At 37.3% G+C, this 23,954-nt stretch overlaps 1 protein-coding gene across 5 annotated transcripts in view; it reads right to left on the bottom strand.

Moving 5' to 3' along the window:
* Window positions 1-22,864, bottom strand: part of LOC6042450 (mitogen-activated protein kinase kinase kinase kinase 5) — a 41,995-nt gene extending 19,131 nt beyond the window's left edge. For 3 of the 5 annotated variants that reach the window (XM_038251797.1, XM_038251795.1, XM_038251798.1), the window contains exon 1: window positions 22,175-22,863. In XM_038251797.1, the coding sequence (XP_038107725.1) occupies window positions 22,175-22,291 (117 nt within the window). In that variant the 5' untranslated portion in view covers window positions 22,292-22,863. Of the gene's footprint in view, window positions 1-22,174 lie in introns of all 5 variants that reach the window. The other 2 variants (XM_038251794.1, XM_038251796.1) reach the window with 1 other exon arrangement.
* Between the last annotated feature and the right edge of the window lie 1,090 nt (window positions 22,865-23,954).

Genomic DNA, 23,954 nt, shown 5'->3' with positions numbered 1-23,954 from the left:
CACCTTACTGAGGCAAGGCTATAAAATCAATCGAAAAATGAACTTCTTAAATACGACTCCTAGATATACCTTCACGTATACCTATCGACTCAGAATCAAATTCTTTCGCAAATTGAGTAGTTCTCTACATTTTCGCCAATTATTTTGCAATGTTAATGTCTCTTGACAGACAGAATGTCATCTTATTATCCAATCTCGAGTAAAGTCATCCCTCATATTCGGAAAAGTTTACAGATCGCCCAATGTTCAACAAATCGTGGAAAATCGATAATTGAACATAATGATTTGCTTTTACCTTCATGTGAAAGCTTTTCTTGCGATCTTTCAATTAATGTATAGACCGGCTGTACATTTTTACGTTTTCTATCAAGTTTCCTAAGAAAAACATTGACCCTTGAAATCCACAAACTCGGAACACTTATTTCTTACGATGTAAACAAACTTTTTTCTTCTCTCCAGGAGTACATATTTTTACAAAATATTGACTTTGCACTCTGAAAACAATAAAACTCATGCTTAGTAATGTTTTATAAAGCAGCGGTTATACATTTTCAGAAAGGTATTAAAAAGACCTTTCCAATGAGCCTAAAACATCAAGGATCTGACAATCCTATCAAAAGTTATTAGCACTTAAGTGTTATTTATACACTTTTTGGAGGCCGGATCTCAGATATTTCAATGACAATGATGTCCGGGTCCATCATGCGACCCATCGTTAGTTAGATAATCGAAAGACCTTTCAAATGAGCCTAAAACATCAAGGATCTGACAATCCTATCAAAAGTTATTGACACTTAAGTGTTATTTATACACTTTTTGGAGGCCGGATCTCAGATATTTCAGTAAAAATGATGTCCGGGTCCATCATGCGACCCATCGTTAGTTAGATAATCAAAAGACCTTTCAAATGAGCCTAAAACATCAAGGATCTGACAATCCTATCAAAAGTTATTGGCATTTAAGTGTTATTTATACACTTTTTGGAGGCCGGATCTCAGATATTTCAGTAAAAATGATGTCCGGGTCTATCATGCGACCCATCGTTAGTTAGATAATCGAAATACCTTTCAAATGAGCCTAAAACATCAAGGATCTGACAATCCTATTAAAAGTTATTGGCACTTAAGTGTTATTTATACACTTTTTGGAGGCCGGATCTCAGATATTTCAGTAAAAATGATGTCCGGGTCTATCATGCGACCCATCGTTATTTAGATAATCGAAAGACCTTTCAAATGAGCCTAAAACATCAAGCATCTGACAATCCTATCAAAAGTTATTAGCACTTAAGTGTTATTTATACACTTTTTGGAGGCCGGATCTCAGATATTTCAGTAAAAATGATGTCCGGGTCTATCATGCGACCCATCGTTAGTTAGATAATCGAAAGACCTTTCAAATGAGCCTAAAACATCAAGGATCTGACAATCCTATTAAAAGTTATTGGCACTTAAGTGTTATTTATACACTTTTTGGAGGCCGGATCTCAGATATTTCAGTAAAAATGATGTCCGGGTCTATCATGCGACCCATCGTTAGTTAGATAATCGAAAGACCTTTCAAATGAGCCTGAAACATCAAGGATCTGACAATCCTATCAAAAGTTATTGGCACTTAAGTGTTATTTATACACTTTTGGAGGCCGGATCTCAGATATTTCACTAAAAATGATGTCCGGGTCCATCATGCGACCCATCGTTAGTTAGATAATCGAAAGACCTTTCAAATGAGCCTAAAACATCAAGGATCTGACAACCCTATCAAAAGTTATTGACACTTAAGTGTTATTTATACACTTTTTGGAGGCCGGATCTCAGATATTTCAGTAAAAATGATGTCCGGGTCTATCATGCGACCCATCGTTATTTAGATAATCGAAAGACCTTTCAAATGAGCCTAAAACATCAAGCATCTGACAATCCTATCAAAAGTTATTAGCACTTAAGTGTTATTTATACACTTTTTGGAGGCCGGATCTCAGATATTTCAGTAAAAATGATGTCCGGGTCTATCATGCGACCCATCGTTAGTTAGATAATCGAAATACCTTTCAAATGAGCCTAAAACATCAAGGATCTGACAATCCTATTAAAAGTTATTGGCACTTAAGTGTTATTTATACACTTTTTGGAGGCCGGATCTCAGATATTTCAGTAAAAATGATGTCCGGGTCTATCATGCGACCCATCGTTAGTTAGATAATCGAAAGACCTTTCAAATGAGCCTGAAACATCAAGGATCTGACAATCCTATCAAAAGTTATTGGCACTTAAGTGTTATTTATACACTTTTTGGAGGCCGGATCTCAGATATTTCACTAAAAATGATGTCCGGGTCCATCATGCGACCCATCGTTAGTTAGATAATCGAAAGACCTTTCAAATGAGCCTAAAACATCAAGGATCTGACAACCCTATCAAAAGTTATTGACACTTAAGTGTTATTTATACACTTTTTGGAGGCCGGATCTCAGATATTTCAGTAAAAATGATGTCCGGGTCCATCATGCGACCCATCGTTAGTTAGATAATCGAAAGACCTTTCAAATGAGCCTAAAACATCAAGGATCTGACAATCCTATCAAAAGTTATTGGCACTTAAGTGTTATTTATACACTTTTTGGAGGCCGGATCTCGAATATTTCAGTAAAAATGATGTCCGGGTCTATCATGCGACCCATCGTTAGTTAGATAATCGAAAGACCTTTCAAATGAGCCTAAAACATCAAGGATCTGACAATCCTATCAAAAGTTATTGACACTTAAGTGTTATTTATACACTTTTTGGAGGCCGGATCTCAGATATTTCAGTAAAAATGATGTCCGGGTCCATCATGCGACCCATCGTTAATTAGATAATCAAAAGACCTTTCAAATGAGCCTAAAACATCAAGGATCTGACAATCCTATCAAAAGTTATTGGCATTTAAGTGTTATTTATACACTTTTTGGAGGCCGGATCTCAGATATTTCAGTAAAAATGATGTCCGGGTCTATCATGCGACCCATCGTTACACGCAGCCCAAATCCGTTGAACATCGAAGTCTCACTCGCCTTTGACCATCCGATGCTCACATTTATGAACATCGGATGTTCACATCGCCGTAAACATTACACACACCAATGCATCGCTTGACGGTGTTCGTGTATTTTATGTGTCGAGCGCTATGACTTCCTCTTCTTTTTTTAAATAGCGAAAGGTTCTTCCCGATCTTCTTAGAAAATCTGCAGGAAACGTCAAACTGAAAAAAAAACGATCCAAGCAAGCCGAGTGTGGCTTGGTGCCGCGTCGCGTTGTTTATTTATTTTAACCAATAAAACAACAAATTAAATTCAATTAAATTGTCTAAACAGATGCGTTCGCAGAAAAAAGTGTAGTGCAACAAGTTCGAGCTGGACTTTGTCACAGCCGTCCTCCCGTTCTGGCCCCGCCTGTATGGGAATCTGTCCACCGACGTGGAACAGGCGGCGGTCGTCACGAAGGCAGGTAAGAATATCGCCGTAGCAGCTAGTACCGGTCTGCATTCCGTCCCAATACGACACTCACGCTCAGGCGGCCAGATTGTCGAGCTAAGGTCAATCCAAACTGTTCCGATCTGGCGTCGTCGAATTCGGTCCGTCATTTCTTGCCTGATGGATGTGGACAGGATTCCGACGCTTCCGTTTCATTGAAGCAGCAAATGTCAAAAGAAATTTTATTTTGCCGGATCGTTGTGCCGGATGGCAAAAAATGACAGATTGGAACGGAACCGAACAAGTGTGTATATAAGAAAATGCAGAAAGAAATCGCAATCGAAAATCGCGCCGGATCGGAACAGTTTGGATTGACCTCTAGTCGTTCGGCAGTACGTTCCTGCCAGCAAGTTAAAAGAAGTGTTTGTGTTTTGCGGGACGGAAACACGCTGACCAATCCGAAGCATGTTGGGAGTAAAGCTAGGAAAGGACAAAAATTAAAATTAAATTTTAACTTTCTCAATCTCTTCCCCCGTTAAGATCTAACGCCCCGAAAACAAGTACCAGCGCGTGCTGATCGCCCTTTCCCTGAGCGAGGTCCCCGAGGAACAGCTGCACAAATCGGTCGACAAACACGGGGCTTTGCTTTACAAAATTCAGCCATTCTGTCGACGTGGTTCGAGGTCGTCGGCGTCCCTCCAGCACGCGCCGTTTTGTGGAGAAGCACCGGGCGCAGATCGTAAGCAGTGCGTTCAAGTTTATTAACGAGACGAATCCGACGGTGGAGACGCACGTTTGGAATTCGATCGTGCTGGTGTGGCGTGCTGGCGGGAAGTGCTCAAAGATCGGACGGACAAGTTCCACACACTGTTCTTTGAGAAGCGAAATCAAAATTGTAATTGCAAAGCATCGCCGTTGCCTCAGACGTCCAACAAATCACGGCCTCCCATCTGAAGCTCAACCGCTCGAACGCGTCAAGTTCAACAGCGGCTCGACCGAGCGACACAACGAACCCAAGGCCAACTTGCACAGCGCGCTCCGCTTCGAAGATGAACTCCACACGCTGGTCTACAAAATCTGCCGTCTATATTTCAATCGCATCACCCTTACCCGTGACCAGGCGTACGTACTCAACCTGGAGAACCTCGTCCGACAGTTCCAGTGCGTCAAAACGGTCCAATTCCTGGCCGGACCAGGCCAACCCATCAGCGCTCTTTTCGACAGCTTTTTCGGCACATAGCCGGTGACTCACGCCTCCAATCGGAGTACATTCTCGAGGCCCTCTGCGACAGCATCAACTCTCGAATCGTGCTGGAATCGTTCCATTTTTGCAGCGGTTTATCTTCAGAGTGATTTGAGGAACACGTGGAGGAATTGGGTTTCCCGTTGGAGCCGAAACGGAGGTATAAGTCTTCATTTGAGTCTTACTCGGCCCATGTCCAACAATCTGTATTTGAATTAAATATACTTTATTGAATCTTTCTTATAATAATTACATTTGGTTTACATAATAAGTGGTCAGCTGTGGCTCTTCAGCTTTAGTTTGCTTTTCGTGATTTAAACACTGTTCATTTTCTTAACTTTAAAAGTATATGATTTATCATTTTTGTAACACTAGGTACAATGAGGAAAAAAAAAATTAAGAAAACATAACCTAACCTAAAACTAACTTAATCTTACCATAAACTAAACCAATCCTTGAATCAAGGGGTATTCAGATATAGCACATTTTTCCCTGAATTTCAAACATTTTTCTTGAATCTTCTGATCCAACATTTTTACTTCTGCTAATTCATGAACCTCACTTGATCTTGTCCAGCCAGGAACATTCAAAACCATTTTGAGTACCTTGTTTTGGACACGCTGGAGCTTCAATTTATGAGTTCTAGCGCAACACTCCCAAACAGGTACTGCATACTCAATAACGGGGTAAATTATTTGTTTGTAAACTGCTAGCTTATTTTTCAAAGATAGCTTTGATTTTCTGTTAATTAAAGGATACAAACACCTGATGAGAATGCTGCACTTGTTCAATATTTTATCTACATGCTGCCGAAACAATAGTTTCGAGTCAAGTATGAGACCTAAATAGACAACTTCCTTTGACCAGGGTATTGAAACATCATTCATTTTAATCAAAACATCATCCTTTGGGACAAATCGGGCCGATTTGGAAAGTGGAAAAATGATGGTTTGAGTTTTGGCTGCATTTATGCGAATTTTCCAGTCGCCAAAGTATTCGGAAAGAACGTCAAGACCCTTCTGAAGACGGCCAACTAAATATCTGGTTATTTTACCCTTATAAATAACGGCAGTGTCATCAGCAAAAAGTGACAACACACCATTACCAGGAAGAGTAGGCAAATCAGATGTAAAAATATTGTACAGAAGTGGGCCAAGAATACTTCCTTGGGAACCCCAGCATCAATGTTGAATAATCCAGAAGCAATCCCATTCAGAAAAACCCTGAACGATCTCTCCGAAAGATAGTGCTGGATAATTTTGATAAGATACATTGGAAAACCGTATAAATACAGTTTATGTATCAAACCATCATGCCAAACATTGTCAAAAGCCTTCTCAACATCCAACAAAGCCATAGCAGTTGATTTAGACTCAAGCTTGTTCTGCTTGATGATTTTAGTTACTCTCGTAAGCTGATGAGCAGTATTATGTCCCTTTCGGAAGCCAAACTGCTCGTTCAAAATTATATTATTATCGTTGGTAAAATCCAAAAGCCTTGAATAGATGACCTTCTCAAAGAGTTTGGACAGACTACTCAAAAGACTAATGGGACGATAACTTGTTGGCGATGTTGGATCTTTTGAGGCTTCAAAATTGGTATGACTTTGCCCAGTTTCCAATTGGTGGGGAAGTAACCAAGTTGCAAACATTTATTGAAAATATTGGCTAGATGTTGAAAGAACTGATCACTCTGTTTTTTCAACACTAGATTAAAATGTTATCAAAGCCTGGAGCTTTCATATTTTTCATTTGTTTAACTGCAACTTTGACTTCCTCACCAGAAACATGGGAATCTGCAGGAAATTCAAAGGTAGAGTCATTGATTGTTGAAATACTATTGGCAACTGATGTTTCTTTACGGCTGGTCATGGAAGCGCCAAGATTATGTGAACTAACAAAATGAAGCCCAAGTGCATTTGCCTTTTCCTCGGATGTAATCAAAGGAGAATCCTCAACAATAAGAGGAGGAATAGGCTTTGGTTTGTTTTTAAGAACTTTTGAAAGTTTCCAAAATGGTTTTGAATAATTCCCAAGCTGGCTTACATGTTTTGAAAATTCTTGATTTCTGATATTGTCAAGTCGGTCTTGTATGATTTTGTTCAAATTGTTCACTGAAATCTTTTGTCATAGTCCCCAGTCCGTTGATATTGTCTCCTATAAACATTCCTAAGTCTAATCAAGTGTTTAGTATCTACGTCAATATCAGTTACCTTAAAATTAACAGGAACCTCCCGAACGTTGGCAGCCTCTGCTTGGTTGATAGCCTGCTGGATCACCTCCAGCGAACGATCAATATCAGCAGAAGTTTCCGGGTGTTGATCATAGTCGATGTTGCTGTCTACCACTTGCTGAAACTGCTGCCAGTCAACGTTGTGGTAATCTTTCCGGGTTGGTTGCCGCTGCGGAGTAACGGAAGCTCCAACCTCCACAACCACCGGATAGTGATCAGAACTCAACTCTTCAAACACCTCAGGATGAGCCACGTTCTCAGCCATATTGGTAATGAAGAAGTCGATGATTGAGTGATTCCCAGACCGAGCCACCCTCGTTGGACGATCCGGACTCACAACGTTGTAGTATCCGTTTTGCAGATCGTTGTGCAGAATCACTCCGTTCCGATTCCTCCTGCTGTTGCCCCAAACTTCATGCTTCGCGTTGAGGTCACCAGCGATGATGTACTTTGCGCTCCGCCGTGTCAGCTTCTGGATATCGCTCTTCAGTTTTGCTGCTGAACCATCTCTGGAATTCACCTGACGTGGGCAGTATGCAGCAATGAAGAGTACTGGGCCAACCGAAGTGGGAATTTCCACCCCAACGGCCTCGATGATGTCCAGCTTGAAGTGTGGCAGCCGGCGTGGCTTGAGATCACGATGAACAGCGACAAGCACACCTCCTCCTCCAGAGGTGGTCCTATCGAGCTGCGTCGCGATCTTGTAGTTTTGCAGATAAACTTTTTCACCGGGCTTCAGATGAGTTTCCGTGATGGCAGCTACGTCGATCTCCTTCTCGCGAAGAAAATCCACCAGCTCTAAATTCTTCCTCCTAATGGAGCAAGCGTTCCAATTCAGCAGCTTGAGGGACCTACGATCCATACTGGATGACGAACGAGGTCAGCACTTCAATCTGCTGGGTCTTGGTTTTGCATCCACGCAGTGCAGCGGACATCTGTTTGAAAATATTGAGGAGTTCGGTTGAGGTGTAAAGATCATTACCATTTTCCTCAACTGCTGGTTCTTGGGTTGGTCTTGGCTCCTGGCTGAAGCCCGGTGGTGGCGGTCTCGGCTCCTGGCTGGAACCCGGCCGTGGATGATTCATCTCAGCTCTCTTCCTGGGATCCAACGGCAACGGTGCCAAGTTCGGGACCTGGCGTCGCGGTTGAAGAGGTGGGAAATTTTGCTCCACCAGGGCTGGAGGAGTTCTACGACGCTGAGGCTGATTCTTCGTCGATGCTTGCTGCCGAATTTTCACGAACTCAGCTCTCTTGGGGCACTTTCGGTCGGTTGACGAGTGCTCACCGTTGCAGTTGAGGCACTTCACCAGCGAATCTTGGATGCACTGGGATGTGATGTGCGCATCGGTACCACATTTGGCGCAACGACGCTTTAGGTGGCAGTTCTTACCTCCGTGCCCGAAGCCCAGGCAGTTGAAGCATTGTGTGACGTCACGATGCACTGGTCGGTATCGCTCCCACGACACGATAATGTTGAAAACCGCTCGAATTGCCTTCAGCTCAGGAAGCGTCGTCGATCCCTTAGCCAAATGCAGCAGGTAGAGCTGGTCACGGTACTTGATGTCTTTGTTGCGTCGGCTCATTTTGTGCACGGCCAACACATCCAGTTTCAAAACTTTTAGCTCGGCAGCTAATTCCTCCACTGGCATGTCGTACAGACCTCTGACGACGATTTTGTACGGCTTATCCATGACGACATCATGGGTAAAGTACTCCGCCTCGTTTTCGGTCAAGTAATCCTTGACCAGTTGATAGTGCTGCCTGGATTGCACCAGCACCTTAAATCCGTCCTGACACAGACGAATGTTGCCTTGGACTTTCCCAGACTTGATGAGTTCAACCAGCCCCGCTCGAAAGTCGATCGTTGCTGCTGATTGCCGCACATAAAAAGGAGGCAGTTTCTCCTTTCGCTGTTTCACTTCATTCTCCTTTGCTTCCGCTACCTGGTCCTCGTCAGGCAGTCCAGCAAACTTGTTGTTCTTCAATAGCTGCTCCTCGTGCGACGAAGAGTTCTCCTCCTCCTCATCCATCGGTACAGTACCGTCGCTCTTTTTCGTCTTTTTGCTGTTCGATGTCACTTCCAAAAGCACCTTCCTTTTGGAAATTCCCGGTTTTTGGCCATCAGTTGATGCCTCAACCTTCCTTTTGGAAATTCCCACTTTTTTGCCTGCTTGAGCCGCAGGTAGGGCAATATTGCCGGCGTTTTGCGCCGGGACGCGACGAGTCATGTTGATTCAGACAACCTTCACCAACGAATGCTCGGATAACAATGACCAACAATCTGTTTATTTTTTCAGCTCGAAGAAGCATGTTTGTCGTCTCGTTAATCCGGTTAGCTTTCCGAGCCGAAACTTCCCCAAAACTTCGGCCCTGAAACTCGCAGAACGCAGAAAAAGAACGGACCGAAATGGTACGAAAACTACAACAACCCTGAGAATATAAATCTCACTCACAACTTTCACTCTTTCCACAGCGTGCATTTTCCGTTAGTAAATCCCGCCCCGACAAAACCAAACTGCAAAACCTGCTGAAGACGATCTTTGACCATATCTCTGAGAAGCATCGACCTCACCGACTCCGCCATCAGCAAGAGCATTCTCGCTCTCGCGTGGGTCTATGTGATACCCACTTCCGGCGTGGCAGCAGATATTTTATTCTAGCGTCGAAAAAAACGAGGATGTTTTGTGGTTGCGCGGTTCTTCCGATTGATCGAGGTCGATCTGGTGCTGGTCGAGCATCACCAAGCGGAAGCCCAGATGGAAACCGCACGGTCGACTGTTCCTTCAGCAAATTTTTGATGCGCTGGAATCGAATGACCGACGAGCACAAGCCAGACGAAACAGACTGAGCATTTTTGTCCAGATTTATTAATTTCAACTCTGCTGCTAGAAAAAAAGGTTTACGGATGACTAGAGTAACGAAGATATATTGTAAAACGTTTGTTGTTAAAACTGAATAAAGATAATTTAACGCTTTAGAAATTATTTCCTTTTGTAGGAATTTTAATCAAAGCAGATGTTTTTATTGCTTTAACTTGAAAATTAAATTAAATGAATCTAATGTTTTCACTGTAAACAGTTAGATTTAGTTTAATTTTGAAGTAAAAGTAATAAAACATCTGTTTTGATTAAAATTCCTTCAAATTATTTAATTTTAACCCAAAATAATAACTGACAGAGCCATCTAGTGACAAAAACATTGAACAGAGCCATCTAGTGGCGAAAAGCGGTACTGCTCAGCAGCAGCAATGTACGGTGGCGCCGCCAGTGTTGAATAGAGGAAACAGCAAAAAAGCTGCGCGAGGCGACACGCACACAATCATACGAACTGTCAAACCCCATTCGAAGCAAGATGAACATCGGATGGTCAAAGCGCTTTGAGCATCGAATGTGCATGATCGTTTGTGACCATTCGATGCTCAAAATTGCGATACCAATGTTCAAAGAATTCGCATTGGTTGTTTTGCGTGTAGTTAGATAATCGAAATACCTTTCAAATGAGCCTAAAACATCAAGCATCTGACAATCCTATCAAAAGTTATTAGCACTTAAGTGTTATTTATACACTTTTTGGAGGCCGGATCTCAGATATTTCAGTAAAAATGATGTCCGGGTCTATCATGCGACCCATCGTTAGTTAGATAATCGAAAGACCTTTCAAATGAGCCTAAAACATCAAGGATCTGACAATCCTATCAAAAGTTATTGGCACTTAAGTGTTATTTATACACTTTTTGGAGGCCGGATCTCAGATATTTCACTAAAAATGATGTCCGGGTCCATCATGCGACCCATCGTTAGTTAGATAATCGAAAGACCTTTCAAATGAGCCTAAAACATCAAGGATCTGACAACCCTATCAAAAGTTATTGACACTTAAGTGTTATTTATACACTTTTTGGAGGCCGGATCTCAGATATTTCAGTAAAAATGATGTCCGGGTCCATCATGCGACCCATCGTTAGTTAGATAATCGAAAGACCTTTCTAATGAGCCTAAAACATCAAGGATCTGACAATCCTATTAAAAGTTATTGGCACTTAAGTGTTATTTATACACTTTTTGGAGGCCGGATCTCGGATATTTCAGTAAAAATGATGTCCGGGTCTATCATGCGACCCATCGTTAGTTAGATAATCGAAAGACCTTTCAAATGAGCCAGAAATATTGATGGTCTGCGAACCATATCAAAAGAAATGAGTAATAAAGTTGATTTGTTAAACATGTTAAGGGGGAATGTTGCTATTTTTACTGAATGTATTGACTTTATGAATATGAGGAAGGCACCAACCACCTAAAGGTGGATTAAGTAACGTTTTTGTTTAAAAAGAACTACTTTTACTAGTGAAATAGCAAGAGAATGTGCAAATAAAGGTCCTAAAAATAAGGTAGACAGAAAAGTTGCATTTTGCATCCTATTGACAAATTACCACAAAAGTGTTCCGAATTTGTGGGTGTTCCGAATATGTGGGATGACTGTACTATTGGATCGATTTTCAAAGTTTAAAATCAGACTCTTATGAATTTTTTTGATCTTTTTAGCAAAAAATTGTTTCAAAGTTTTAAAACTAGCATAACTTTTGATAAGGTCTAGCGATTTTTTTTTCTTTTGCAGTACCGTACAACGGAATTTTCAAAAAAATAAATAAAATATTGTTGATCGATTGAACGCAGGAAAATGCATTTCAAATTAATTCCTGTTCCATATTTTTGAAAAAAAAATTTTTTTGCTCTCTTATATTTCAACCCGTTTTGAAGGGGCATAAACTTCAAAAAATATTTTCAACAGCCTTATTGAAATTACACAAAAGTGTAATTGTTTAATAACATAAAATCGTCAGTTGAAAATTACAGGCTAATTAGAGGACACAAAAAAACTCATTTTCATAGATTCTAATTTTTTTTGTGAGGCTGTATCTCAGATACTAGTTGTCCGATTTTCAAAGTCTCTGGGTGAAAATTGAAGGATTTTTTCTCAGCTCTTAAAAAAAGTCAAAAGTGGCTTTCCTTCATGAAACATACAAAAAATGCAAAAATTATAACCTAAATGTGACTATAACTCCAAAATGGCACACCATCTCTCAAAAAAAATTATTTCTCTGATTGAGGTCGGTGGTGCAGTGGTAAGCGTGGTTGCCTATCACGACAGTTGGCCTGGGTTCGCTCCCAGTCGGCCTCGGTGGCATTTTTCGAAGACGAGATTTGTCTGATCACGTCTTGCCAAATTTACAACTATCACAGCTAAAAAAGTAGTAATTCAGCTGCGTGTAAAAGTGTTGGGTGTAAAATAAATATTGCATTATTTTATGCAATTTTATGTAATTTTACGCCCTGAAATATGTATCCTATCAGTATGGGAAACCTACTTGACCGAAATGTCAAGCTCATGTATGCGTTTATTCAGACATCTTATCATCGGTCTGATGGCCGAGTGGGCTAAGGCGCCAGTCCTTACTGTTGGTGCTGGGTTTGAATCTCGTCGGTTGCAACTTTTTTTTGTGTTTGCAAAAATTGTACATGCAGTGTGTAATATTAAGTGTTTATTTTGACGAAGGTGATGTGCATGCTTTTGCATGCGATTTTACCATCGGATTTTTTGCTGTGTATAGGAAACAACGAAAAAAATTAAATAAGAGGGAAAAGTTAATTAAAAATAAACATTTTTTTAGAACATAAAAACTAAAAAACGTACAATCTATCTGGTTTGAGAACTGCAGTAAATACAACCAAAGTGTTGTAGGAGAACGTCCTAAATAGTTAAGCATTTTATAACACACGTTTTAAACATCAATCTACATCGGTGATAACAAATTTTTGTCGTCGTGCAATCTTGTACCATGCCTGAGCAAATTTTTGTAGACGTCGAAGACTGTACGATGGCGATGAAAATGTTAGTATTGTTAATGGAATGTTTTTCGTTCAGTGTGTAGCAAGTTTTGGAAAGTATTTCATAACAGTATAGTGATTCATAATCACTTTTACTATTCTCGAAATTATCACCAAACCGCCACCACTGCTGTAGCCTCAAGGTGGGTTAGTTTTTCGGTGGAAGGCACCTCGAGGAAACCAAAATAAATAGTACATATTTCCTAAACACACCAACCAACCAACCGGCGTGCCAAAGACCGACAACGACGCCGACGATGGCATGCCGCCACCTTCAATCCGAAATTAGTGGATGGTCATAAAATCGAAAACAATCGATTTCAAATTACCTCTTTCGTGTGTGTGTGTGTGTGTGTGTGTGTGTGTGTGTGTGTGTGTGTGTGTGTGTGTGTGTGTGTGCTGTGCTTGAGGCTCATGGACAAGCGCGGAATGCACTGCCACTGTACTTTTACCACCCCCCCTTGGTTTGACCAGGGCGTTACATTCCACCCAATATCTCAACCCAACCCCGGCTCAGCCACCAGCAGAAAAAGGTAGACAAAGTCAATGCAGAGTTCCCCTTCCGCGGTGTTGCTGCTCGCCAAGCTAAACGAGCGCTCGTGCAAAAATAAATAATAATTCCCTTATCAGTCATGTGATAAATAAATCCTCCCGTCGTCGGTCGCACTCCGCACAAAGAGGCCCCTCGCGGGACTAGGAACTAGGCAAAAAGGTGACAAGTTCTGAACCGAAAAACGACGACGAGCAAGCAATGCCAAATTTTTGCGGTGAAACGAGGTCACTTCTAGCGAAAATGACAAACTATTACGACAATGACGGCGACGACGACGGGACGGCAAATGAAATGAAAATGAAAATGCACTTTCAAACTGCATTATTATTATTAGTGTAGTCCAAAGTGTGTGGTGTGGTGTTGCCTGGGACTGGCAGGTTGGTGCCGTGCATCGCACACGCACGTGGTCAGGGATGCCAGCTGGTGAGCTGGGTGAATTTTTAAAACTGATGATCTAGAATTGATTAAACTATCAAAATCACGACATCAACGACAATGTAAACCAGTGGTCCTCCGCTAAACCGCAATCTCGGAGCACTTCAATGTGGGACAGACGATGCACGTCTGTCATTTAAAAAAATATAAATTTCATTTGCAGGTTTGAACTTTTACAGTTAAGTCATGTACTTTCATTCATAAAAATATATGACACCCCGAGTAGCATAGAATGAAGTTCCAGAAATACTCAGAAATGTTATGTTGAAAATTCAGAAAGCACTTTTATACTTTACAATATTCAGTCCAGACTCGATTATCCAAAGTTTCGATTATTCGAAGTTCGAGTATTCCAAGATTTGCATGGAACTTCGAATAATCGAATCACGAACATAAACATAAAAAAATCGTATCTTTTATTTTCTTACTTTTAACATTAAATTCGAGTTCTGCGACCCCAGTATAGTCAAATTTGAATGGTTGATTGCCTATAAAACTTTAAAATACATTTTTTTAAATATCTCATCACCGCCATTTCGGCCTCCATCTTGGATTTTAAAATTCTAAATCACTTTAGAGAAGTTTGGGGGTCATATTGGAGCTCAATTAAAACAATACAAAGAATTTTGTTTGTGTCTCGACCAGGGCTGCGGAGTCGGGTCATATTTCGACTCCGACTCCGACTCCGACTCCAGCTTTCTGAGTTAAGCCGACTCCGACTCCGGCTCCGGCATTCAGCTCGAATCGACTCCGGCTCCGACTCCGACTCTGGCCTACCAACTATAGCCGACTCCGACTCCGACTCCAGCTTTCAACAAATCGTTGACTCCGGCTCCTACTCCGACTCCGAAACCTGCTCAGTATTAATTAAGAATACCTAAAGCATTGTATTTATAACATCACTCACATGTTCAGTTCACACTTTCATGAATACCGTAAACCGGGTGACATTGACAAGTTGACTCTAATACAAACAGAATTATATGGAATCAAAGCTTGGTAGAGAAGTGTTCGGATTATCGCAAGAAGAAGTTTTCAACAAGTTATTAAATGTTTCGAAAGGTAACTACCTAGAATTATGAATCCATTGATAAATAGGACTAATCAAATACTCTAGTTCGCAATGGAGAACGCCAAGGCAATGATGTAGAGCGAACAATTTATTTATTTTTTTATGAATATTCATAAGAAATTTGATGGATATTAACATTAACCCATCTATTTACACAGACTTTTCTGAAGAAAAAGTCTTCAAAATCAAAAAAATCCTTCGAAATATTTCGCAGGGCCCCGCAAAATGTTGGGAAAGAGCCCTTCTTTCATGATGCAAAATATTAGACAAGCCGATTCTTTTTATCTAAATGTTTTTGACAAAATACATCGTGAAATAAACAATTGAAATTCTATCAATGTCACCAAGATTAATGGTATTAAAAAAATATTTGTTCAAAGATATTTCTAAGGATCAACACTCAAAGATTTTTGTAAAGAAATTGTAAACATGGATGGTCCCTATATTCAATGATTATTTAAAAATTCTTGAACACTTATTTTTGATATTTTTTCAGCTTCATTTTTTTTTCAACACGACACTTTGTTTTTTTTTAATTTGCATGCAAAATAAGAATTTTGAGTTCCAAGTAATAGATTGATATAGTAGTTGATAACATGTTGGTGGAGTTATACTGTAAATTTTACAAATGTTTTAAAAACGTTAAAACGTGTTTTAAATGTGTTTTGTATCGATAGTGAACCTTTATTTTTCCGATTAAAAAAAAGTGATTATTATTTTTTCATTGAATTTTTTAATGTACCTCATAACTATTTTTCTTTAAAAAAAATGATCTACTTGAAACCTGCAAGACTATTCGGCAAAATGTTGACTGCGTGTGTACCTTTTTTAGAAATTTTTTGATAAAATTTGGCCAAATTTGAATTGATAAAATACATAAATAAAAGCAAACAAGTTACTGAATCAATTGAATAATTTTCAAAAATTTGACTACACAACAACAATTGTTTAATATTATATGAGTTATGACACTACAAACATGGGTAAGAGAGGATTAACAGGTTATAATTTAGTGATCATATTGAAAAAACACAATTAGAGCAAGCCAATCAAAATAAAAGTGTCAGCGATTCAAAAAATAAATTTAAAATATATAAAAGTTTTGGGAATAGGGTCCTTAAGCCCTATGTAAATTTTTATGTACAACGGTAGAAAACACGAATCAAATCCATTTCTGATCACTTTTTTCATTTTAATGAAAAAAAAAAAAAAAACAATAAATAAGTAAGACAATTTTTTTTTCGATGGATCTACTATGGTCCCCTTGGAACAAGCTGTCAAGTAGGAACTTTTATGTCAAGAAGGGCCGAGATGTTAATTTTTTAAAATAGATTTTTAAATTAAATTTAAAATCGTACAAACGGTCAATGTACTCAGAAAAATAAGCTTCATCGTTGTAAACAATAATATTTCAAATTTAAGCATAATTTTAGGACCCAATTAACCGGCGTTATAACAAATACTGAGCAATATTATGTTCATTAATTGTGTTAAATTTTGGATAACTCCGACTCCGAGTTTATCAGAAATGTTCGACTCCGGCTCCGACTCCAACTCCACCTCATAAAATTTAGCCGACTCCGACTCCAGCTATTCGAGTTTTGACGACTCCGACTCCAGGTCTGCAAAAAGACCCGACTCCATTGACTCCGGCTCCGACTCCACAGCCCTGGTCTCGACAAAGGTATTTTAACCATTAGTGGACCCAAGTACAGCCGTAGCGTATTTTTTACAATTTTTCAATATTTTAATCACTTTTTCATAACCCTTTGTAAAAACCAATGAAATCTTAAGTCTTTTGAACAATTTTGACAATTTGTTTTATCAGTTATTTGTTTTTGAGCAGAAAAATAGCCATTTGAAAATTTAGTGTTTTTTGCATGTTATGGACCCCCGTTTCCTATACACTCAAACGCCGATGGTTTGACACCAACCGTTGTCAAACGAACGGGGTCACTTTTTAGTTTGATACCCCTTTTACACGGAGTTCACACACACTACCAAACGTTTCTTTTGATAGTGTTCGTGAGCGCCGTGTAAAAAGTGACAGTTCGTCACTTTTTAGTTCGACTTTGACCAACTAACGGGGCACAAACTAAAAAAGTGTCAAACGAAAAAGTGATCAACCATCGGGGTTTGAGTGTATTCATTCCCTGGTTGTGAAGAATATTTTTTCTACTCAATTTATAAAAAAAATAGTTCCCCATAGAAAATTAAATCAAATAAAACCTAAAAATTTTTACTTTAATCAACTTGAGAAAACTTTGATAAATTTTGATATTTTTTCACTGCTGTTAGAATAAAAATTGATATTTTCAAAGAAATAACATAAAATTGATGTTTTCAAAGACAAAATGTGTAAAGCTGTCGAACATTATAGGGCTTTTTACCCTTATTATTTTTTCAAGAAGTATAGCTATTTGATGTCAGCTGTTCCAAAAAACGGGTGCCACGATATCTCAATACTTCTTCGACCAAATCGGCTCAAAATTTAGGCGAAGACTCGTGAAAATGGTGCTGTGTGCATGACAAAGGTCGATTTAAATTAAAATTTAAAAAGATTAAAATATTTTCATGTTTTTCATACAAAAAGTCAACAGTTTTGGATTTTTGCAAATTTTGCAAAACAAAATTTGACTTTTGTCATGCAAAATCATACAATATACGAAAAATGTATTTAGTTTGGGCAACGTCTAAAACCACTGCACCGAAAATACCTGCGATGTAAGCAACATCATTTCCGGAACTTTTGCGATATTTAATTTGTTCAAGGTCTTGAGTCAAAATTTATCAATGTTGAAATAGACTTTGGTTCAGCCAATTCCAAGTTTTTGGGTTCTTCCAGACGGTTTTATGATTAAAAATTGCATTATTTTTTTTCGATTTTTTAAAATAAATGTTCATTTAACTTAAAGTAGAAGATTTTTGTCAGTAAAACCAAAACATGTTGTTTGTGGAAAAAAATAATCATGCAAATGTGCATCATACTCACGGAACTCTTTATTGAGAATGTTTTTTCACGTTCCGGTTGTTTCGAGAATATCGAGAATTATAACATTTTTATTTATCAGGGCTTACTTTCTGTAAAGCTTATTTACAAAAACAGAAAACTAAAGATTTTTTTAAGCAGCTATTCGTTAGTTGGTAAATATTTATGGAATTATTTTTAACTGCCTTTTGGAACCTTATTTCAATGAAATCGTACAAACGTAGTGCGTAGACTAGAAAGTACAAGAACAAAAAAAAATCTAAAAAACATAAATTTTAAAATTGCTCCCATTTTTGTACAATTTGATAAACTCCAATTCACTCAGTTGGGTTTGAAAGGTCTGTTGGAGCACTTCAAAGCGTCCCATACAGATCAGGAATTGGTTTGACTTTTCCTCATAGCTTGTGCAAAATACTGTTAAATATAAATATTTTTCAAAACCAAACATCTTTTTGCAACAGCATTTTTTTAAAAGGTAGTTTAAGTAGGAACGACTCGTTATCAGCACAAGCAAATAATGATCAATCTTGAAACAAGTGAATCAGCACATACAGCAGCATAGTCAACACAATAGGTCTATTCCCGTACTTGCAGAATTGCAGAATTTCTGCAGCTTCTGCAGAATTCTGCAGCCAGCATAAGTCACTTTTTTGCAGCACGTTCCCGTACTTTTTAGCTCGCTCTCTTCATCTCTCTCTTTTGCAGAAGTTCTGCAAGGAGAGAAGCGGTAAAAATTTTGCCTGGGTAGCGCGTTCCAGTACTTTTTCTGCAACATTGTACACAGTTGAGTGGATTTACTCAAATTGGTATTATTTTTTTAATTATTTCAAGATATTTAAAAAAAATGGTTGACAAAAAAGCAATTGAAGGAAGTTTACCTCTAGAACTGGGTCATTTTTTTTATGCAGCTCAACATTTTATTTTAAAAATCAGGGATGTATTATTTATTATGTAACTAGAAATTAATTATGCATAGGTAGAAATCATATATTAGAAACAACTTAAAAATGTTACATTAGGTAAACAATTTTACAAATTGGCAGGTACGTTTAATAATTATGATAAAAAAGACAAACAAAGGTTTTATATAGAAGGGACCATAAAAACATGTTTAATAGCAGAATGTTTGAAAGATTATTCAGGATAACATAAATAAATCATGACTGGATGTAACATGAAAGATCAACTATGACGCAGTAAAATTGACAAATAAAAAATGATAACATACTCAAAAATTTTGATACACATAAATTAAGCTATCTGGAAATTAAGAAATCCATAATTAAAAATATAAAAAAAAACTAATATTTCCACATCCAGAAACTTAAAAATAAACATTAAATCAGATATTTGAGAAATTTAAAAATACAAATAATTATACCAGAAAAAAACAATAAATCACAAGTTCAAAGCTTAAAAAATCAAATAATTAAAAACTAAATATTTTAAAATGATTAAAGTTCAAACAAATCTAAATTTAAAAAATTCAAAATAAAAAAAAGGTTGCAAAAAAATTTAAATAAAATAACTAAAGTTTTTTTTATATTTATAAGTTCAGAACACAACAAATTTAAAACATACAGATAAAAATAATAAGATAGAAACTTAAAGAAATTATAATTTCAAATACAAGTAAAATTAAAAAAATCTGTAAATCAAATTCTTTAAAACTAAAATATAAATATAATAGGAACAGTCAAAATTTCCAATCTCTAAATCCCCTAAATTTGAGTTTCTTACCTAAAATATGACTTCAAAAAATGTGTATTTATTATGATTCAGGAATTTAAGAATTTAAGAATTTAAGAATTTAAGAATTTAAGAATTTAAGAATTTAAGAATTTAAGAATTTAAGAATTTAAGAATTTAAGAATTTAAGAATTTAAGAATTTAAGAATTTAAGAATTTAAGAATTTAAGAATTTAAGAATTTAAGAATTTAAGAATTTAAGAATTTAAGAATTTAAGAATTTAAGAATTTAAGAATTTAAGAATTTAAGAATTTAAGAATTTAAGAATTTAAGAATTTAAGAATTTAAGAATTTAAGAATTTAAGAATTTAAGAATTTAAGAATTTAAGAATTTAAGAATTTAAGAATTTAAGAATTTAAGAATTTAAGAATTTAAGAATTTAAGAATTTAAGAATTTAAGAATTTAAGAATTTAAGAATTTAAGAATTTAAGAATTTAAGAATTTAAGAATTTAAGAATTTAAGAATTTAAGAATTTAAGAATTTAAGAATTTAAGAATTTAAGAATTTAAGAATTTAAGAATTTAAGAATTTAAGAATTTAAGAATTTAAGAATTTAAGAATTTTAGAATTTTAGAATTTAAGAATTTAAGAATTATAGAATTTAAGAATTTAAGAATTTAAGAATTTAAGAATTTAAGAATTTAAGAATTTAAGAATTTAAGAATTTAAGAATTTAAGAATTTAAGAATTTAAGAATTTAAGAATTTAAGAATTTAAGAATTTAAGAATTTAAGAATTTAAGAATTTAAGAATTTAAGAATTTAAGAATTTAAGAATTTAAGAATTTAAGAATTTAAGAATTTAAGAATTTAAGAATTTAAGAATTTAAGAATTTAAGAATTTAAGAATTTAAGAATTTAAGAATTTAAGAATTTAAGAATTTAAGAATTTAAGAATTTAAGAATTTAAGAATTTAAGAATTTAAGAATTTAAGAATTTAAGAATTTAAGAATTTAAGAATTTAAGAATTTAAGAATTTAAGAATTTAAGAATTTAAGAATTTAAGAATTTAAGAATTTAAGAATTTTAGAATTTTAGAATTTTAGAATTTAAGAATTTAAGAATTATAGAATTTAAGAATTTTAGAATTTAAGAATTTAAGAATTTAAGAATTTAAGAATTTAAGAATTTAAGAATTTAAGAATTTAAGAATTTAAGAATTTAAGAATTTAAGAATTTAAGAATTTAAGAATTTAAGAATTTAAGAATTTAAGAATTTAAGAATTTAAGAATTTAAGAATTTAAGAATTTAAGAATTTAAGAATTTAAGAATTTAAGAATTTAGGAATTTAAATTTCGACAAAATAGCATATTTTTTCTGCTTCATATAAGAATATAAATTGGTAGCACCGTTAAAGGTATAATTTATTATTTGCCAATTAAATTTACCTGTTATTTAACACACATATTTAGTATATTCCCAGGTATATTCAAAAACAATTGAAGATCAACGATTTTTCCTTTGAATTTATTTATTTCAAAATTCAAACTTTGAAAATATTTATTTGAAATTATTAAACTCAAAAGAAATGTGTCTTTTAAAAGTTTTTAAAAACAATTTGTTTTTATAGTACAATTTTTTGTTGGGGTACTAGCCGTGCTGTAATACTATGTTCAAGTTATCAATTTTTATCAGTTAAAAATATTGACACTAAAAAAATCGCTGTATCATTTAAATAAATGAACATCGAACAATGAAAATAAAAAAATCGTTCTCAATAAAACCAGACATAAAAAACTACCCCAAAATCATTACAACTTATAATAAAATGCTTGATTTCACCCAACTTGCAAATTTTATGTAAGCGTGTACTCAACATCCATCACACCAAATTGCAGTAACTTTTCAACAAGAAAGAGAAGAGAGAGCTTGCAGAAAAGTACGGGAACGGTTTTGCTGCAACTTCTACCTCTCTCACTGCAGAAGTTCTGCCTGAGAGAAAAGTTGCTTTTGTTGCAGCTAAGTACGGGAACGCTCTGCTGCCGTTTTTGTGCAGAATTGCAGAATTCTGCAGTACGGGAATAGACCTAATGTCTAGCGAATATTTACGTTGCAATATAAATGACTAACTACTGTTAATTATGAATAATTCATCCGAACCAAAAATAAAAGGTAAGTTCGGCCGAAATGATACTTAAGTCCGCTTAAGCCATCTGGCACCCCTGTCTGGCGCACCAACAGCGCCAAGCTCACACCTCACGCACGGACGATCATCGGCACGGCACTCGTGTGGCCTCCTCCACTCATGCATTACTTTTCCTCTTCCCCGCCGTAGAAATCCCAAAAATCGCAATCAGCCAAGAGGAGGAGGAGGCCAAACATGTTTACTGTTTTTCATTTGCTTGCTATTTGCCATTCACTGCTGCTAATTAAAACCCTGTTTCAGCACGCTGCACTATCTCCCTCAGTTGTTGCCTGGTTCCCCGGGAGTGTCCCGTGCACGGGACACTTTGCACGTCGATTCTAATTTTAACAACCAGGAAGACAATCAAAAGTGCTGGGAGAAAGGGCGAGACCGAGTAACAAGGCCAAATTGTTTCCAGAAGTGCTGGCACTTACCTTGTACACATCGCCGTACGTGCCGGAGCCGATCTTGTGGATCAGCTCGTACTCGTCCTCCGGGTTGCGGCGCGAGATTCCGGAACTCAGTAAACTGCTCGTGGACGCGTGGGCCATTCTGTCAACATTTTTTTCCGACCCTCCGCCGGCTCCTCCGCGCCTCCAGGCCTCCTGTTGGAGCAGCAGCAGCTTTCTCGGGGGGATGTCCCGCGGGTGTGAACCGTGTCTGGACTACGCAAGCAGGGGAGCTCCGGAATTCGCGCAGAACGAGATTTGCCCTTGATCACTTCACTTTTCCCGTCGTTCCTTCTCCGGAAATTTCAACAAAGTAGCCACTCTTGAACACTCTTGCTTCTTCTCCTCCTTGGCTCCACTCCCCCAAAACGGAACGAAGAGGGTTGGCCTGTTTTCTGGGGAGCTGCCGTGCAATTAAGAGCTCCAAACACCCGTTCTTCTTAATTTGATAATTTCGACCAGATTTCTTCCTTCCACCACTATCGGGTGCACTTTTCGACACTCTCTTTCTTCGCGGCTGCAGCAGTCTAGCCTCGCAAAAATGATTAACTTTTTTCCTCTCCTCCTGAGTTGGCCTTTTTTCTTTTTTTTCGGATTTTTCGATTCGATTGCGAAGAAACTGCTGCTGCTGCGAGCGAACTGAACTGGCTGGCTGGCTGATGTGTTTTGGGGTTTGGTTTGGTGGCGTTTGACAGCGCTGACAGGAGCGGGCGAGTTGCGTGAGAGCGAAAATGAAAAAGGGAACAAAAAGGGAAGTTGAGCGAAGCCAAGGGTGGTTTGGGTCTTGGATATGGAAAAGGAGGATTTTTGGAACGAGGGGATAGTAAATGGTGTTGATGCTTGCATTAAAAATATTAAAATTCATTTTATTCTTATAGTAAATACACTCAAAATCAGAAGTATCCAAAGTATCTCAAAAGGATACTTTCTATCCTTTTATCAAGTTCACCCGGCGTCACCCTTTCAAAAGGGTATGTCAAAATTAGTACATTTTCGATACCCTTTTAAAAGGGTGACGACGGGTGAACTTGAAAAAAGGATACTTTTGACTTTCAGTGTAGGGTAAAAACAAGTGAAGTTTGTATGAATAAGTGAAAAAAACTAACTTAGCAAATAATAATTTTTGGTTATGGTGCGAATCTGAATAAGGCTTTCTAGGCCCAGTGGAAAAAATATAATTTAACTCAAAAATGAGGAACTCCTCGCCACAGTGTCCTGATGCAAACAATGATCGAGCTGTAGTTGTCACAGCCCTGCGAAGTATGTTGGCTGACATATCGGGCAGTCAGTCAAATAAACCAGCTATAAGTCGCTTGACAAAAAAAATGCTCGAAAGAGATAGGAAACCTGATGCAAACAAACGTCCAGCTGTCATGTAAACATACTTTGAATGTGTTGGTTAATTTCTGACTAGAAAGCCTTATAGTGGTTCGCAAAACGGCCTCGGTTCCACTTTAACAGTTCAAACCAATTTACTGATCGCCAAAAGTAGAGAGTATTGTTATCGATCATTTTAAAGTTTTGTTAGCAAAAATGAAAAATATGTGGCTTTTGAGAACCTGAAGTTGAAGTCGAGAAATCTTAAGAAAAGCCGAGATAGTCATCAGCAGGGAATTTAACAGCGACATCGCAGAATGACACTCTCGCCGCAGTTCTTTGTCACTCGTAAAAATGAAAAACTTCTTCAACCGATCAAAACTTGAAAACACACACAATTTTCCAGCAAAAAATGTCAGAAGCTAGACGAAATAAAACACATACTACC

The sequence above is a fragment of the Culex quinquefasciatus genome, chromosome 2, assembly GCF_015732765.1.
Source record: "Culex quinquefasciatus strain JHB chromosome 2, VPISU_Cqui_1.0_pri_paternal, whole genome shotgun sequence".
In the NCBI taxonomy this organism is placed as follows: Eukaryota; Metazoa; Arthropoda; class Insecta; order Diptera; family Culicidae; genus Culex; species Culex quinquefasciatus.
The sequence above is the reverse complement of the archived record's forward strand: the minus strand, read 5'-3'. Positions and strand labels throughout refer to the sequence as shown.